The sequence below is a fragment of the Taurulus bubalis genome, assembly GCF_910589615.1.
Source record: "Taurulus bubalis genome assembly, chromosome: 3".
Lineage (NCBI taxonomy): Eukaryota > Metazoa > Chordata > Actinopteri > Perciformes > Cottidae > Taurulus > Taurulus bubalis.
The window spans coordinates 28,381,075-28,400,177 of record NC_136591.1 but is presented as its reverse complement, the minus strand read 5'-3'; the positions used below and the strand labels follow the sequence as shown (position 1 = coordinate 28,400,177).

Genomic DNA, 19,103 nt, shown 5'->3' with positions numbered 1-19,103 from the left:
AGCTATTTTATTGTTGTTGTTATTTTTATCTTTATTCTATTAGTATTATTATTGCATATATCTTTCATCCCTGTTGTTTTTATATCTTATCTTATTTTCTGTGTAAATGGCTGCTACGTGACACTAAATTTCCCTTTGGGGATTAATAAAGTATATATTCATTCATTCATTCATTCACTCACACACACACACACACACACACACACACACACACACACACACACACACACACACTACCGTTCAAACGTTTGGGGTCACTTGGAAATTTCCTTATTTTTCAAAGAACAGCACTGTTTTTTTCAATGAAGATAACATTAAATTAATCAGAAATGCACGATACATTGTTAATGTGGAAAATGACTACTCTAGGTGGAAACGTCTGGTTTTTAATGAAATATCTACATAGGTGTATAGAGGCCCATTTCCAGCAACTATCACTCCAGTGTTCTAATGGTACATTGTGTTTGCTCATCGCATAGAAGACTAATGAATGATCATAAAACCCTTGTGCAATTATGTTAGCACAGCTGAAAACAGTTATGCTGGTTAGAGAAGCTATAAAACTGGCCTTTCTTTGAGCTAGTTGAGTATCTGGAGCATCACATTTGTGGGTTCGATTATACTCTCAAAATTGCCAGAAAAAGAGAACTTTCATGTGAAACTCACCAGTCTGTTCTTGTTCTTAGAAATGAAGGCTATTCCATGCCAAAAATTGCAAAGCAACTGAACATTTGTCTGTCTGACCCCAAACTTTTGAACGGTAGTCTGTCTGTTTTGTTCTGTTTTGTCCTGTTTTGCCTGACCGTTTTTATGAATTGACATTGTTCAACAAATTGTTTTTTGCTTTATTTGTCTTGATTCTTTTGTTATTTGTTCCCTGTTTCTTTAGGTTAAGTGGAGTGCCATTCTTGGGGGGCTAAGCACCTGTGGTGAGATCCCTACACTGATAAAAGTGATTATGAGAAGATGTATATGTAACACAATTAAATATTTGATATTAACAAAGAAAATGTATGTTTTTATCTCTCAACGAAAAATGTCAACGGAACCACCTTGACAAAGAACTGCGAGCTGAATTTCAAGGTAAGAATGAAGCTAGCAATATACAGTGAGTTGGTTAGATACAGTCTTTGCATGTTAGCAAGTGGCCTTAACCCTCTGGGGTTAAGGGTTTTTTGTAAATATTCATGTCTCCGCAAAAATACGGGGGGCCTACTTGTAAACGTGTTTTCTCGTTATAAACTTTACTCAGGATTGTGTAAGGCATATTATTTATTTTAGACTTAAGATTTGTGTCCAGTGAGATGTTGAGTGTATAGAATGACTTTGCAGTTAAACATTGTGTTGCTATTCCAAATGATTATTTCAAAGAAACTATGACTAAATCAATTCCAAAATAGTATTGATTAAGAAACATGTAAATAATATAAATATTAAATCCTAATGATACACACCCAGCTGGTGGATTCACAGTTCAAATCACTTCACTGTAAGTCTTGATGATTGTTGTTAAGGTACAGTGAAATCACTCAGAAATATGAAGGATTGCTTAAAGACACCTGATAGTGCTAAATAAAAATTGTAATGAAAATGTGCTAAAATTATGTAAAAAGTGTTTTTTTTGTCAGACAAAAACAGATTTTCTTGGGAGAGGCAAGAGTCTCAAACCATAGCATTAGGTCATACAGCATGAAATTTGTGATTTAAAAAAAAAAAGTTTTTTACATTTATATAAATCATTGGAATGTATTTGTAAACCCTTCTGTGTACATCTGTAAATCAAATATATTTGTGAATTGTTCTGTGCGCATTTGTGAATCTTTCTGTGTGCATTTATCATTATTGAGACTGAACTAACCCCATAGTCGTCAGTCATCTGGATAAATGCACGTGCCCGTTCCTCTTCTGAAGGGATATAACAAAAAGAAAAATGATCACCTCATCAAGAACACTTAACAAGACCTCCAGGGGATTCGGGGGAGACGTGCTTGATTCCTCCATGGTGACGGCAGCGCGACCAGGTCATGTTTGTGTGCTGCGACACATTAAATAGCCTAGAGGTTTTTTTCAGCGTGAGAAATACGATGTGTGGCAGGAGGGCGTGACTTAAGACCGAAATGCGTGACAGTCACGCTCAATGCGTGACACTTGAGAGCCCTGAGATTGCAAAAACAACAGGCAGACAGGACAATCCACAAGATAAGGGATACAGCTACTAATCAAATAGCCTATGAACCCAAGGAGATTGAAAACATTTTCAGGAACTATTATCTAAATTTGTATAGCCAACCTCCATCCGCTGACAAGGACCAAATTAGAATTTATTTAGAGACACTGGACCTACCAGCAATTGGGAATGATCAGAATGACCTTTTGACTTCACCTGTTACAAAAGTAGAAATAGAGAAGGCTATGGGCAGACTGAAAACGTCTTTCACCGACTCTATTTGCAATTTTTATAGAGCCTCTGGCACAAGTAATTAGGCAGAATAAAGACCTTAAAGGTTGGAAAAGAAGAACACATCATTGGGCTTTTTGCAGATGACGTGTTACCTAGAGCAGTGTTTTTCAACCTTTTTTGAGCCGCGGCACATTTTCTACAATAAAAAAATCCTGCGGCACACCAACAACCCAAAAAGTTACAAAATGTCACATTGTAGCATAATACAGCATATATGGTAGGTAATTATTATTAATGTCCCATTGTAACATAATACAGCATATTGTAGGTAATTATTGCACTACCTACTGGCATGGAAGAGTATTCAGTGTTTCAAGTGAACCAGATCACTTTGTTAGAAAAATGAAAATAAAGTTATGCAAAAAATAACTAATATTTAGTTACTACTAAATAGCGTATTGTGGAAAACAATAAGCTATTTTTTTGCAAAACAAAACAGAATGAGTGCAGATGTGTGAGCATCACGTTGTATCAGTATTAGTGACTGCAGTGAGCTAATTTCCTCTACAACTCTTTTATAAACAAGGTTGTAGATTTGATATGGACACTCTCAATTCATGCTCCATGTTGAGAGACACAACAGCAGAAAGCCGACTTCACGGAGATCTCATAAAGATCGGCTTGTGGCGAAATGACAAGAATCGGCGACTCGCGCAAGCGTAACCTACTAACGGCGGACGGTGAACATTTAAAATCAGCATTTCCTCTTGCGCCCCACCTGTAATAAATACCTCCCCAGTTTGATAAATACTGACTTAAAGGAAATATGGTGTTCATTTATTTTAATGACAACCACAAAGTGTGCAGGCTTTGTTACTGCTATGTGTTTTTCGGGCTTTTGAAGGATATTTCCAGAGCCTCTCGATATGCAAAGTCAGAAACGTCATTTATGGAGCTCCAGGCTGCAGGCTGTTGGATGTTTGTCTTGACCTGCAAACACATGAACTGTTGGGCTTTAAAAGTGAGAGCTCATAGCTTAAAATAGTGAAAGCTGCAGCAGCAAATCCCATTCTGAAAAGCACGCTCGCTGCTCTCTCTCGCTCTCTGTGTGCATGCACGACACAGAGCAGAGAAGAGTTGTAGACGCGACCCAGAAATGACAAGCTGTGTGTAGATAAGATCAATAACATACGGCCGTTTAGTCTGTTTAATAGCAGAACAAGGTGTAGACCTGTTCTATATTACTCTGCCAGCCACTATATTGCAGCTCAGACGCTCAACAATGGAAAATCATTTGCGGCAACTAAATAGTATTTTTTTGGACCAATTAAGTGAAATTGGACATTTTCCTACGGCACACCTGACGATCTCTCACGGCACACTGGTGTGCCGCGGCACAGTGGTTGACAATCACTGACCTAGAGCAGGGATTCCCAAAGTGTGGAGCTGCCTCTAGGGGGTGAAAAGGAATCCTCCTCGACAGGATATTCCTCGAGTGTTCAAGAATTGACAGAACAGGTTATATTACAGTTAAGGTTATTTATTTAGCAATTACACACATACAGGAAATGCATACCTACAAGGCCTTGGACTCAGCTCCCCTGATGGTCTGCTTTGCATACAGTCTGCACACAGTCAGCACACCCCCAGAATGAGAGTGGGCCTCGTTCTCTAAGAACAATGGATATTTATCCCATTTCTGTGAGACTCCCCCTTATCTGACTTTCATATTTGTCTCAGTAGCGAAAAAGGGAGCTGAGTCCGTCTGTAATTCAGACATCTAGCTGACATCAGCAGCAAAGACAGTCTGTCTGTATCTAATCTATTCAGCCAAGGTCAAGAGCGACTGAGAACTTGACCAGTTGTGGCTTCTCAGCTTCGCTCAGCTTTCGAGACACATTCTTTAGTATAAGTGGGACATGAAACTTTAGTCAAAGTAAGGCAGTACAACATATAAATCATTACATTCTCTTCAGGGGTGCACGAGAGGAAAAATGTAATGGTGGTCTAATGGTGTAGTAATTAATATTAAACATAATTTAAAAAAAATTAAGTAGGATTTTTGAATTATAAAAATTCCCTTTGTAAGATTTACTATTAAAAACGTACAATTTAATAAATAGATGCACTTCCGGTCCGGCCGCCAGACTGTCTTTTACGTACACACTAGCTAGCCTAGCTTGTGCGCCTAACGTCATTTCATTCATTCAGCAACATCCATGAAAATATGTTAAACTTGCTGAAATCAGGGAAGCTGTCAGGTGGGACATCTGAAGCTATCAGTATAAAAGAGGAGAGGGACAGAGAGAGAGTGAGGAACTGGAGAGGTGCGTTGGGGAGAGACCGGGAGAAGAAATCGACCGAAAGTTGGAGAAAGAGGAGACGGACCAGGAGCACAGAGGCCCATCGCGGAGCCAAGGTGAAAAAAGAGGAAACGAGAGTGAGCATCAGACTGGGAAAAAAAAGAGGAAATATGATGACAATTATCTGGGTCTGGGCTTCACTTGGATTGGCAGTGCAGATTGCCCGAAGCCACAGTGCGTGTTGTGCAGTGAGGTTCTGGCTAACAGCTGTCTGAAGCCTCTTATTTGCGCCGCCACCTGAACACTAAGCATGCCAGTGCAAGTCAGAAGCCCCTTACATTTTTTAGATCAAAATTGGAAGAGTTACAAAACAGCCAAAAACAATTGCAGTCTCATTCATGTGTTGGGTCTACACCAGGGATTCCCAAAGTGTGGTGCGCGCACCCCTGGAGCCTCCTTTTTTATTTATATCTGTTTCTGAGCCTATGCATGTGCCACTCTTTGTTCTTTACGTGGCTTACTGTGTTTAAGTAAATAAATGTGAAATGCAATCTGCCTCTGAGCCTGTGCGTGTGTCCTCGCCATCCTTATTGCTCTTTAAAAGTGACGCCTTGTGGAACTGAAATTTATACAGCGGACTAAATCTTGTAACAAACGCCACGCGCGAGCAAACAGTTCTCGCATTGGTCTGATTTTATGCGGCTATAAATAGGCTCTGTTGTATTTTTTTTTAAGGTGTGGGGGATTGGGGGTGCGTGAACCCGGTCGGGATGTAGAAGGGGGTGCGTGGCCTAAAAAGTTTGGGAACCGCTGACCTAGAGGAACCTGACAAATGTCTGTCTATATCAATCAACCAACTTGAGACGTTTGGCTTTTACTCTGGATATAAATTGAATTTGTTAAAAACAGAGATTTTAACACTAAACTACAAACCATCCGAAACTATACAACAAACTCTTAATGTAAATTGGAGTTCTAAAAAAATGACATATCTCGGGATGACTTTAACAAAAAGTACTGAGGATCTATATAAAGCCAACTATATTAAAGTAGATCAGGACATTAGGAGTGATATGAAGAGATGGGCTGTTCTCCCACTAGATTTCAGTTCACGGATAGATACCATAAAAATGAGCATACTTCCAAGACTCCTCTATTTCTTTCAATCACTACCAATTGAGATCCCTGAGAAACAATTCAGAGCCTGGGATAAAATTATTTCAAGGTTTATATGGAACGGCCAAAGGCCAAGAGTCAAATATAAAACACGACAGATTAGGAAAAATAAAGGAGGCTTGTCACTGACAAACCTTAGGGCATATTTATATGCAGCTCAAATTAGACCAGTAATCTATTGGTGTACCAACGACTATGAAGCAAAATGGAAAAACCTAAAACGATACGTAGAAGGAAGGGAAATTCAAAGCCTTATTGGAGACAAAAATATAGCAAACGATTTACTTGAACAGATGGATGCTGTCACTCGATTTACATTAGAGATGTGGTTCAAATTAGTACGGAAATATAAATTAGAAGAATAGCTCAGGCTTCTACGATGGATAGCCTATGATAGACATTTTATTCCAGGTACTCTCGATCAGAGGTTTAAACAATGGATTCCATATGGAATAACAGCAATATGCACAGTAATTAAAGATGGAAGTGTTGTGAGTTTCCAGGAGCTGAAAGACAAATACTCATTAAATAATCAGGACCACTTCAGATATCTACAATTAAGGAACTTTTTTGACAGAGAAATAAAACATAAAATTAACTTGGGAAAAAATGGGATAAATAGAACCATAATAGGAGCCTACAACTTAAAGAAATATAGAAACATATCAACCATAAAACCATCAAAATCTGATGGAAAAAATAGGAAATACAACAGTTTTTGTAAAACTGAAATGGGAACAGGAACTTGGTGTGAATATTACAGAGGATGAATGGTTGAATATTTGGAAGATACAACATTCCTCAACATCTGCGCGAACTTGGAGAGAACATTGTTGGAAAAATATAATTAGATTATTTATTACTCCCCAAATTACAAACAAATGTCTGTCTACTGATCAACCATGCTGGAGGAAATGTGGGGCAGTAAATGTAAACCACTCCCGTGTATTTTGGCTATTTCCAGAAATTGTACAGTTCTGGGGAAAGGTCCATATGGTTTTGTCAAAATTCTGGGCTATGACACACCTAAGTCCTGTATGTTCCTATACTTTGGTAATATGACAATCACAATAGAACTACCATCACAAGATGGATGGTTGAACATTGTGAGTGAAATATATGAGATGGAACTGCTAACCCACAGAATAAGAGCTCAAGAGGAGCAATGTCGTGACAAGTGGGAGAAATGGACAATGTTTACATGTCATCAATAGAGAACGTGAGGACTTGTCATGTTTTTGAGAGGACAGAGCAAACCAGACCCTTTTTGTCGTAGTTATTATTGTTTGTTTTTCATTTCTGTATACATGTTTTTCTGTTCGCAGTGAAAAGGCAAAAAAAAAGTTTTTTTTTTTTTTTTAATTGCAAGGAGTTGCGGATTCTTTAGAGAGCAAGGACAATAGGGTCTGGTATTCATATCAAGGTCATATGAGCTGTAGATCACCTAGGGTTAAGTGTTTGTGTCGGTGTCGTCGTTGAACACATTATTGCCAAACATTATTTTGTCATTGTTTTCTCAACGATGTGACTGAGCGTGATATGTTCACACAACAAGTCTTACCTGTCGGAGGCACAGGTGATACTTGTGTCAACATGCGAATGTTTAATACTTTCTTTGGGTGTGTTCAGCAGCACATAATTCCACTAATTGTGATCATTTGTATTTAAATAGCTTCCAAACCGATGTCTAAGTGCAGAGGCTTGATCAGCCACACCGAGGTTCACACTACCAAGCTGTTTATCTGAGAGGTCCTGTGCCGGAGAGTCTTTTGTTTTTGCAGAGAAAGGTAACATATTGTCTCTTCTGAATTTAAGTTTTAGAATTTCATGTAATCTTATACTCTTATTTACCAATGTATCTCTATAAAGTGACATTTTTTTAATTGTGAATTCATGCACGGTGGTGTAGAGTACTCAGGTTAATTGGAAACTTAAATTGTCCATAGGTGTGAATGTGAGCATGAATAATTAAACAAATATGTTATTATTTTGAAAATGCACAATTTTATTTATATTCCTAAATGCAAATAACTTTCCTTACAGTTTTTAAAGAGCAGTATCTACAATCATGGTCAACATGGTAATGTATTATATTTTTCTTTTTAGTCGATACAGATTTACAAAATCTGTACTATGCCATATATGTGATTGTAACCCTTTTATTTTCTTTAATAGTTAAGTGTTGCCATTTTTGCCGGATTGATCATTGGTAAGTTCATGTCGATAACTCCAATGGTCAAGATCCAATGTACAAATATTGACAGTCACATTAAACTCTATTTTTTCCTAAATTACCTTTAGGAGGAAGCATCCAGCAGAGTGCTGCTTCTAGTTCCAAAAATGCCCAAAATAATTCAGGAGGCGCAAAAGAGGGCAAAAGTAAGATATTATTTTTTAGAGTTGAAGGGTTTTAATAACTTAGTTTGTCACATTTGGACTTGCACATCTATGTAAAATACATTGTTTATGTGTACATTACAATGCATGAAATATGATAATTAATAAGGGATATTATTATAAAGGATTTGTAATTGTATGCATATGAAGGTCACTTTTATTACTGTAGAATGATTAATGTGTGAATGAATGTTAGACAAATATTGAATATTGCATGTCGCATGGACTGCTGTTTTAAGGAATTGTAGTTCTCTTGTTTGCCTGAGATGGCGGAGCCGAACACTGACTTTTGAGATGATAGACTCTACCGTTTTTGAAAGGGAAGTGAATAAGAAGAAGACTAGCTCCGCCACTTTAGCTGCAGGCCAATAGGAGCTGCTTCAGAGGTATGACAATGGGACTTTTTACCAATAGGAAGGGCTCTAAGCTTCATGAATGAGTAGAAAACTAACCTGAATTTAAACGCTCGCTCTCTTTCCATCTGCTCAGCGAACCTCTCAGACCTGTTGTCTGGAGTCCGCTATGGATCTGAAGAGCCCGATCGAGAGCATAAGCTGTCTGTCTATCATTTTTATTAAATATACTTTTACTATAACTCTTTTGGATTCTGGACCTTATTCCCCACACCACCTCCCAGGGTCTTGAACTCATATTCTTCAGAGTCAATCAATTTTTGTTGTTTTTGTTACATTTAGCAAGCCCTACTATCCCACTTATATTTATAAGAAGATTCCACTTTTTCATTTTTACATCAGTTTATCTGTCTTGGTATCTTTCTTTAACATTTGACCGATGACAACATGTGCAATTATTAAACATTTTCAAATGTCTTGTTTGTAATTTGCCTACGTTTTGCAGAATGCTGGACCAAGTGGTTTGACCGAGACAATCCAAGTGGAAGTGGAGACTGGGAAGATCTCGGCTGTCTTCGCAAAGAGTACCCAAGAATGATCTGCAAAAATCCATTAGGTATTCAGGCAAAAACTACAAAGGGGAAAAGTGTGGCTTCAACAGGTGATAAGATTTTAAGGTAAGTGCTGACCGAGTTTAAATCATTTCAATGAGTCTTATTGTATTCTACTGGATGTGATTCATTAATGTTGCTACTCGATGTGTTTGTGAGACTAAACATTTCCACATTCTGTTCTGGGCCCTATTTCTCGTACCTGGCTCAACAAAGTTGAGCAAATGTCCTATTATCCAGCTTAAATTAGCGAGATGACTGATGTCAGGCTAACTCGGTTTCTCCACGGAAGATCCGTGCTGAAACGGTCTCGTTAATTCTTGCCAGATGTCAGTCATCTGGATAAATGCGCGTGCCCGCTCCTCTTCAGAAGGGATAATAATCGAGCACTGACACCACGATCTTCTAACAGTACAATGGCAAATAAACTCAGAATTAATATATACTTATGAGGATACTGCATGTGCGTATGTATCATGTACTATATATGTGTGTATACATGTATGTGTAAAGGGTAATTTCTCCCATTTATTGAAAAACATGACACCACATACCTTTCACCAATACAATGCAATTACACTTTCGGAACAACGAGACAGTCAGTCACTCTATGCCGTCTGGCAGAATTGTGAATATTCACACTTGTTTATGCACTTATTACAACTAGTAAGTTGTAATTAGTTATTTTTCCTTAACTAAAAATAATTAGCTCCAGATCCACCCTCATGTCGCCAGTTTGCATCAATTGTGTTTCATTTGGACACTTCTGTGTGCATTCTGACCTCATGATCATATGCTGGTCATCAAACTAGGCTGAGGCTACTCTGTTAGGCTGCACTGTAACAAGATTACTGTAGAATTTACAGCAAGTTGCTGGCAGCAAATAGCAAGTAAGTAGCTGCATTCTATTTTACAGTATGCTTACTGTAAAATTAATCACAGTACCTATGGAATACTGTAGTCATTTTTACATTAATAATCCAGTACCGCCATTGTTATTACAGTAGTATATACGAATACTGTACTTGTCATCACAGTAACCGTGTACAGTTTACAGCAAATCCTAGACTACTGTAACATGCATCACTGTATTCATTTTAATACTGTAAATGAATACTGTAAAATAATTACATACTGTAAAATGAAGACAGTTTTTTTCAACAAAAGTCATTTATTTTAATATTTCAACATTTTAAATAAAACATTTGTAAAAAATTGTTTTGTAAACAACAACATTTTTTATGGTATTCTTGAACATACAACATTTTAAAGGTTCCTCTTTCTTCATGTTAGTATGACAATTTAAACATGTTTTAAAGTAATTTGACAGTAAACAGTAAAATTCAAGGACTGGAAGCAATACAATATTCAGGTCAAGGGGGAAATGTATAAAACAATTTGAACTGAAACAAGTAATTGTTGTACAATAAAAAGTCCATGACTGACTTTACTGTATTGAACTGAATCCTCTCCCCTCGCCTTTTCGATGAACTGGAGTCTCTTCCTGAACTGGAGTCCTCTTCCCTGCATTGGAAGGACAGAGAGACATTGGTTGCTGATTCCCATTAGAAATACCACAATATGTTTCTACTATGACGATGTCAGCCTATGTGGTGTTTTGTCTGGTACTGGGATCTTACCAACATGATGAGCCTTGAGGCTCAGCAGGGACACCTGGGCCTCAACATCAGCCTGGTGGAGGTTTCCTGCAACACAAAATAAACAGACAATAGTATCGTATTTATTAGGAGAGACATGAAAGAATATCTATTATTAAGAATATTTATTTATCAAATAAAGGTGTATTTAGGGGGAAAGTGAGATGATAAGAATAGTTTAGTCTGGAAGGTGTGGTTCACATGGGGGGACAGGCACATGAAGCAGGACAGAGATGGTTCCCATAACAAACACCTGCTTTTATGGTTTGAAGTTTCAAATGTGTACAACTTTATATATGGGGCTGCGAACAAGTGTGTGTGTGTGTGTGTGTGTGTGTGTGTGTGTGTGTGTGTGTGTGTGTGTGTGTGTGTGTGTGAGGGGGGGATATGATCAGCAATTGTATATGTTTAAATGTCTAGTGTGGAGGATATCGTAAGGTCTTGAGGCAATCAGATGTAAAACACAATATTTATGATTGACTAAAGTTGCATATCGGTCGGATTAGACCCGAACACGACAGGAGGGTTAAGCTAGCAGCAACGTATCAACGTTATACCAGCTGGTGCAGTCTGCCCTGTAGAGTTAGCTCAGAAAACACACGCCATGTTGTGCTGTGTAAAAGTCTTACCTGACCTGTTTGTAGTTCTGGTTCACCTTCAGTGGTGCTCGGTAACGTTACCCACGTCACGTTGTGCTGCACGGTAGCTAGCAAGAGAGAAAAGAGTCAACACTCTCCATGGAGCTACGAGCTAGCCTTAGCTAACGCGCAGCAATACACACACGAAGACGGCGTCACACATAAAGGATTCTAATTAATTTACACGTTACACTAAACGCATGCCATGTATCAACTATATGAAGCCAAATGATTTATATCACAATATAAAGTGCAAATACTATATTTTGGTAATATTAGTCACACTAACGTTAACTTACGAGTGCAGGAAAGTGTCCCTGCTTCCCTCTTAAAGTCACATAGCGTTACACAGTGACTTTACTTGAGAACACTGTGCTTTAATTAATGTACATTTGCAAATTCCTGGCAAAAAGGAAATATGAAGGAATAATAATGAGCTTCGTTACCTTGCTGTTGCTGAAGTTGAAGTGAGGACTCTGGTCAGAAATGTTGTAGCTCTTGTTCCAAAATGTTGAGAAGCCTCTCTTTCCTCTCCGTGGTCGAGAGAATAGGTGTCCATCGGCACACGACGTTATAGTTACTGTCATCTTTGTGTAACACAACGGAGGAAATGCAATGTCGCTTCCCCCCTCTGTCTGAGTGACAGCTAAACCTAACGTCTGTGTTGAAAATAATGTTAAAACGAATTATGGTGTATTCCTGGCCAAAATGACTGTATTGTGAGTCACAGAAACAGTTATTACTGTATTGTGAGTTACAGCAACATTTATTTACAGTAAGATTCACCCGGGAATGAATTTTGACCATGATGCATTGCAGATCTACAGCAACATGCTGTATAGGAGTTCTACAGTAAGAATATGGCCAGTATACAGTAATATTACTGTGAAAACTACAGAAACGTGTTACAGTGTGTGTATGGTGAGCTTAGGGTTTTCATGTTTATAATCACATTACCTGTCGTTCATTGAACTCTTTGAAAAGTGCGGGGTGTCTGCCTGAACGGTGCTTTACCATGTTCGACGTGTCTCCTTTGTCTGTGTGCCTTTAAAACACGTTTTGCAGACAGGTCTCCGTGTTAGACTGTCGGCAAAAGCTCCGGCACTCGATCACTCTGTGAGCGCTGCGCCGCTGCCTGCTGCCCCGCCTCCTGCAGCCCCTCCTCCTTGAGCTCCGTCTCCATGCGCTCAATGCATGCAGAGAGAATAGGCTCGTTCGAGATGAGCCAGTTCTGCGCAGAATCGATCGGCGGCGATCGGCGCGCAATGCATGCCGGTTAGATTTGTGTCGACTTGGTCCCGACTTGCTCTGACGTCATGCACACGTGGTCAACGATAATCTCTCACGAGACCAAGCCGGCTGTCGCAGTTGCTCTCAAACGACTGCTTGGCCCAGTGCATGATGGGAAACGCCTGGCTCTCGCCACATCAGAGAGCTGATTGGCTCTTAGATCTGACAGCAAACACCACGTGTTGTAGAAAATCCTTATTTTATGTGTAGTTGTAATACTTAACCCTCGATTATTGACTATTGGTCTCATGTTTAATCAAAAAACACATCTTGTGTGGTTGATAATACAAAATTGTATTTTCATAACACATATCTAAACCAGTAGTAATGTATTTCACAGGCAGACATAAAAATACCAAAGGATGCAGCTACACAGTAATTTCTACATAAATATATATATATTTATGAACACATATAATAAATCCAAACGTGATCTGTAAACTACAAGTAAACAAAAGTTCGGGAACTAACAGGAAGTACTTTTTTCTGTGACTTCCTGTGTATACTTTGAAGGCAGCTGACAACTGTCCGACTTGATTGCAGTTTTTTGTCAACGCCTCCTGCTCTCGTCTGGATTCCAGGCGAGGCGCAGCTCTAACCAACGAGCTGAATGACAGAGAGCGAGCGGAGCAGTGTTAAGGAAGCATCGATACTAAAAATATGCAAAATCGTATCAATTTTAACGTACGGGTACTGCGGTACCTTTGTAGTATCAGTATACCGTGCAACATTACGAGAAATAGGGCCCTGTTCTATTGATCAGCCCTGTACTTGCTTACCACTGAGCGTAAGGAAATGGCAGCATAAAACTATTTATCTATTTACGTGGTAATATAATGTGAAGATTGCTTATATTAAGTGTCATTAAGCAGTCACAATAGAATAGTACATTTGTTATTGAATATGTTTAAACATTATTTAAATTGAAAAAGATATATTCATCTTGTTATTCCAAAAATTGTCTGTGTGAGGTTGTAAGAACTGTGGTGGTTTGAGCTGATTTCTAACACAATGACAAAGAGAACGTGCTGATATTAGGAAGGTATAATGTTTACAACGTTCATCATCTTCGTTTAGCATGTTTGTTCGCACGCTAACTGTTGTGGCCATTTGTGCCGTAAATCAAAGAAATAAATATAAATCAAAGAAAACAAAACCAGAAAAAAATTATCAAAAGCCACTGATGCACCGTAGGTTTGGTTATTGACGCAGCCAAAATAATGCAGGGTCCAAGCGGGAGGCCAGTTGTATTGCTATTTATTGTAACTTAAAACAATCAAACAAACAAAACGCCCCATGCTGCCTCTCCCGCGCTGACCTGTCGCTGGTAAAAAAAAAACATACGCCTACCCAGGTGCATTTCCGTGAGCACCCGCCTACTTCATTAAGTACACCAGGTGCCCAGATGCCCACAGCATTACCCAATTAACAAACTAAAGACTAAGTAAATAACTATAAATAAACAATACTACCTGTGAAGAAAAAAAACTTAAAATATTAGTAAATAGCTCCTACAGTAACATTGGCTAATTATCACTGAACACCAGGTACAGCTGAAGCTGATAGGAATGTCATTAGTTTTGACATAGCTATCAAAACATGACACTCAAAACCACAAATGGCAACTTGCTGGTGGAAGGTGGTGAGGGGATCACTAAAGTCAGGAGGATTCATTCTCTGGGGATCAAGAATGATTTCATTACGTGCCACTCTGTGCTTCTTTTTTTCAGAATGAACACAAAGAAAGGATTCGTCTGCAGAAACCAAGACCAAACCGATGGGAAGCTTTGTAGTGATTATAAGATCCGTTTCCGCTGCCCTCCCTCTCACTGTAAAATTAAAGGTACTGTGTGAGCACATTCATGTTCATTGTAAAAATACTAATGCAAAGATGATTTAACCTTCTCTCCATCGTTTGTGTGCATAAGCGTTCATTTAGAATGTTGCTTTTGCTCTGCAGTTTCCCACCAGTCATCCTCTCTCTTTTATTGCTTCTTGCAGTGTGCTGGACCAAGTGGTTTAACCGAGACGATCCAGGTGGAAGTGGAGACTGGGAAGATCTCGCCAGTCTTCGCAAAGAGAACCCAGGAAAGATCTGCAGAAGACCATCAGATATTCAGGCTGTTAGCATTGGCAAAAGTACCGGGTCCAAAAAGGATAGCATCCTTGTGTAAGTTGCCTCACAAGGAAATACTTTAAAATGTTGCTTCCAACCACTAAATAATAAATCAATACTTCTCAATATTAAAACCTCTTTCCCTAAGTTTCCAAATCATCAAGATGTACCTCCTGGAGCTGCTGCTTAAACATTGAACATAAACTTTGTAGATGCACATTTACATTAGATCAGATGAAATTGTAATGTGCCCCACGAGGAAACTGGCTTATAGGCACATAATGTCTAAATGTTTCAGTTGAGCCTTACTATATTCTTATGCTAACACCTTTGTTTGAGATAGCAGCGTCTTTGTGGTCTGGAGAATAAGAAACACTTATAGCCCAATTTAAGGTAGTCCTTATTCATGATTACTTTCTTTAAATCTTTGTTGGCTATCTGAGATATTTTGAATTTGAAAAGATTCTACACCTGGCATCAAGAACCAAATTAGACAATATGATGAAGAGATTTAATTTGTATTTGACCAACAGTACTAGATCGTGTTTCTATCAGAGATAGATACTCAATCATATTTTCAACATTGTGCAAGAATAAAAATAAGTTTTCCTTGCTTTATATGGTACTGATTCCATTCCTGCTTGTAATCTTTTTTTCAGCTCCAATCCAACCAAGGGATTTGTTTGCCGCAACGAGGACCAAGGGAAGCGTCAGTGCCGTGACTACAAAGTCCGGTTTAGGTGCCCATGCCCAAAAAAAAAGCCCTGACTCCACAGCAAACACGGCAATGGATAACAAGAGATAACATTCAAATTGTGATTATTTGAATTATTGTCTGATTTTTCTTTCATATTATATTTTTTTTCTTATTGTGCCTGGTGGAGGAAGTACAATAGACTTTTTTTGCAGCAGACATTTTGACTTGTCGGAAAAGCAAATATGTATCAATGATGGCTCTGTTCTTTACCAGGGACCTGGAGCTAAATGGAGCTCAGCCATCGTTCAATATTGTATTCAAGCATCTGCTTTTTCCATGCCAAAATTGCTTCATCAATCTATCTTTCACCTTTTCTTTCTAGTGATTATGAAGTAGTTATCTTGTATTGTAATACATCAATAAAACTGCCAGCAAATATCCCTTTTGACATTAAGTTTTATTTACAACATTGTTTTCCATCATCTTAGGAATTTATTAGGAAGTTATGATTTGGTGTGTTTATGTAACAATATGATATACAGACAGTAGGAGGTGCTGTAATGTTAGATGCAGGAAAAACTTTAAATCCCTCTTGCCAAACAAATAAGAGTCTGAAAAGCTATTGGAGCATGACTCCTGAGAGATGAACAAGACATAAGCGTTATGCCTTTACCTTTCCGGAAGATGAGAACAATACCAGACTATTTTCACTCTGACAAGCCATATTAGTCGAGCCAGATTTTATCTGTCGGCAACTGATAGCTGTCTGAGACATTTTGTTTCCAGTCACAGTAGCTGATCCCTTGATTGAAAACATTGAATGCTGAGAGGGTGTTATCCCTTTTGGAGTTTCTGATCCTGGATGTTAGAGGCAACTGCTAGGCCCTCCTGCAACAGTTGATCCCTGGATCTTTGTGGAAACAGAGTGGATTGCATTGCTGAGATGGAGGTCAAGGTTGTGTGCCTGTCATAACTCATATAACTCATATAACAATACTTTTTCAGATGCTTTCATGCATCAATTCACATGTGTCAACACAGTTTTATATAACTGTTATTGTGTACCTTTACAAGTTGTTTCTGTAACAACTGTAAGTGGTCTGTAAAATGGTGAGTATTAGATCAAGCCCTAATTAGTTACTAATAGGCACCAAGGGAGTCCATTAACGAAGCCCCAGATGTATGAAAATTAACCATGCATGTCCGCTCTTTGTTTACGCTTGCATGTCTGGCATGGAAAGACTCTATACTCTTCATGGACACCAAAGATGGTGATGTCTTTGCAGAGAGAAAACTTTATTGGAGGCTTTCCTGTATCATAATGTTAAGCCTTGTGATCCTCTCTTATTCTCCATTCTGTCTCTGCAGGCAAACCCTTAGCAGCTAAAAGTCTATCGGGAAAAGTCACTTTTTGCAAGCGTTGCCAAGATTTCTATTTGATGGCCAAAATATGTAGGCAGACAGATGCATCTGTCTACATTCCGTCTATTCCTCCCAAACTTTCTCTTTGGGGTCTCTATCAGTCTCTCTCTTTCTCTTACACACACACACACACACACACACACACACACACACACACACACACACACACACACACACACACACACACACACACACACACACACACACACACACACACAGTAGGACGTCCTTATCCTGCAAACCAGACTCTGCATGCTCTGTAATAACAACTCCAGCCGTCGACCATCCAATCAGCCTCACTCTTTGTTGTGTGTGTGTGTGTGAGAGAGAGAGAGAGAGAGAGAGAGAGAGAGAGAGAGAGAGGTCTGTGAATATGTATGATTTATTTTCTAAGATCTGAAAGCACAAAAAACCGAAAGCATTTATTTTCCTGACAAAAACAACAAAAAAGGAGGCTATTCATTTATTTGGACTTATTTATGTTGTTATTATGTTTAGGTGTTATTTTTATGGAAAGTCTCAGCATCTTATATTTATCTTATAAATAATGCTGTTAACAGTGTCATGACTATTCTTAAAGCCATAGATAAAATGGGCACAAAACAACAACATTCATAATAATGAGTGCGTGGGACATGACAGGAAGTGATCTATGCTGCTGGAGAAGTTTGAGAAGTTCATATGGACATTCTGACTTTTTTACACCAGAAAACTGGGTCAGCTTTGGAGTCCGGTGAGAATTGTTGTGAACTAAAACTGACTTTTCAGCCCCACCTCTCAAGCCTATGTGCTTTGTACTCAACATGTAGTGTTTGGAGTATTCCATGTAAATCTGTTTCAATAAAGGCATCACGGGTCATCATTTGTAAATGTTAGAGTCCGTTGGCTCTTATTTTTAACTTTTGTAGAAACGGATAAGGGTCTTTTAAGCCCATGAGGCATTATCTTTTATTAGTAGTCTTGTTCGTTCTTGTCTGAAATTGCAATGAAGATTCTTAAACTAATAAAAAATGATTGATCCAGAGAGTGAAGTATATATATTTTAAGATACATAGTGTATGTATTATTGGAACAGGAGCCAATTTGAAGGACTCACAAACCTATGGTCTTTGTACCTACCTGTGTTTGATAATAACAGTGACAATGGCTCAGTTCCATAGTGGCTCAGTAAGCCATGACAGCGCACCAGCATGCACCATACCTGCTTATCTAATCGAATGCAGTTGTTATTTATGATATTGATTCCACCTGTGCTTTTCATGCTGTGAAATGTCAAGTTGTCTGAAAAACTTCCATATCTTTATAGATCTAGGCTAATATTGTCCAGACAAACACCTGAACCAATTTTTATCATCAGGGTACACTGCATTGCAGATGTAATGGACTACACCACAAGAAACAAAGAACAACTCATGGAAGCAATGCCACTAATTGATTTAAAATACCTCTATTTGTCTGAAATCACTGGTGTGTGTATAATCAAATTGTTTGTAAACCCTTCCTCTGAATTGGCTCGCATAACCTGATTGGACAGGCTCGAAATCGCCAATCCGTGAACGGCGTTTGTCTTCCCGTTAAATAATTCAAAAGCAATCAATGAGTAGAAACCACTCTCTGGAGCTCACTTCACTACGATGATCTTGATAAGCAAGTTATAATATACCAATTATGACGACCGGTCCATTCATGTTTTGAGCCCTGATTCAGGATGTCACAATATGCAGGCTAACAAATTGTGGAGGTATTTCTGTTTGCTGATGTTTGAAAGCTATAGTTCATATTTTTGAAGAACAAATACAATTTTCTCTAGTAAATACTACTATTTATATTCTTTGTACGAATTTCATCTAATTGGGACGTATTAACTGTTGCAGTATTGCAGCATGATACTTTGGGAATCCGTCAGCACTAACTGAAAGTGACAGTTTGCAGAGAAGTCCTAATTACTGTCTCACTTGACTAATTGTCGTCTCTGAAGAATGTATTCCCACTGAGGTCCCTGGGACCTCATTGACAGCACTTCGCAAGACATATAGGCCAG

At 38.6% G+C, this 19,103-nt stretch overlaps 1 protein-coding gene across 1 annotated transcript; it reads left to right on the top strand.

The window, feature by feature from the left end:
• The first annotated feature begins 7,572 nt into the window (after positions 1–7,572).
• Positions 7,573–16,078, top strand: LOC306733609 (uncharacterized protein). The gene is made up of 8 exons (XM_079214880.1): positions 7,573–7,667; positions 7,924–7,960; positions 8,056–8,089; positions 8,182–8,259; positions 9,136–9,307; positions 14,558–14,670; positions 14,829–14,997; positions 15,603–16,078. The coding sequence occupies exons 2-8, from the start codon at positions 7,949–7,951 to the stop codon at positions 15,709–15,711; spliced, it is 687 nt and encodes a 228-aa protein (XP_079071006.1). The 5' UTR covers positions 7,573–7,667; positions 7,924–7,948; the 3' UTR covers positions 15,712–16,078.
• The last annotated feature ends 3,025 nt before the right edge of the window (positions 16,079–19,103 follow it).

What these genes read in the sequence shown, in the direction of transcription:
- LOC306733609 (XM_079214880.1), top strand. An exon ending in TTTTGCCGGATTGATCATTG is followed by an intron (nt 8,090 to 8,181) that starts GTAAGTTCATGT and finishes AATTACCTTTAG; the next exon opens with GAGGAAGCATCCAGCAGAGT. An exon ending in AGGCGCAAAAGAGGGCAAAA is followed by an intron (nt 8,260 to 9,135) that starts GTAAGATATTAT and finishes TACGTTTTGCAG; the next exon opens with AATGCTGGACCAAGTGGTTT.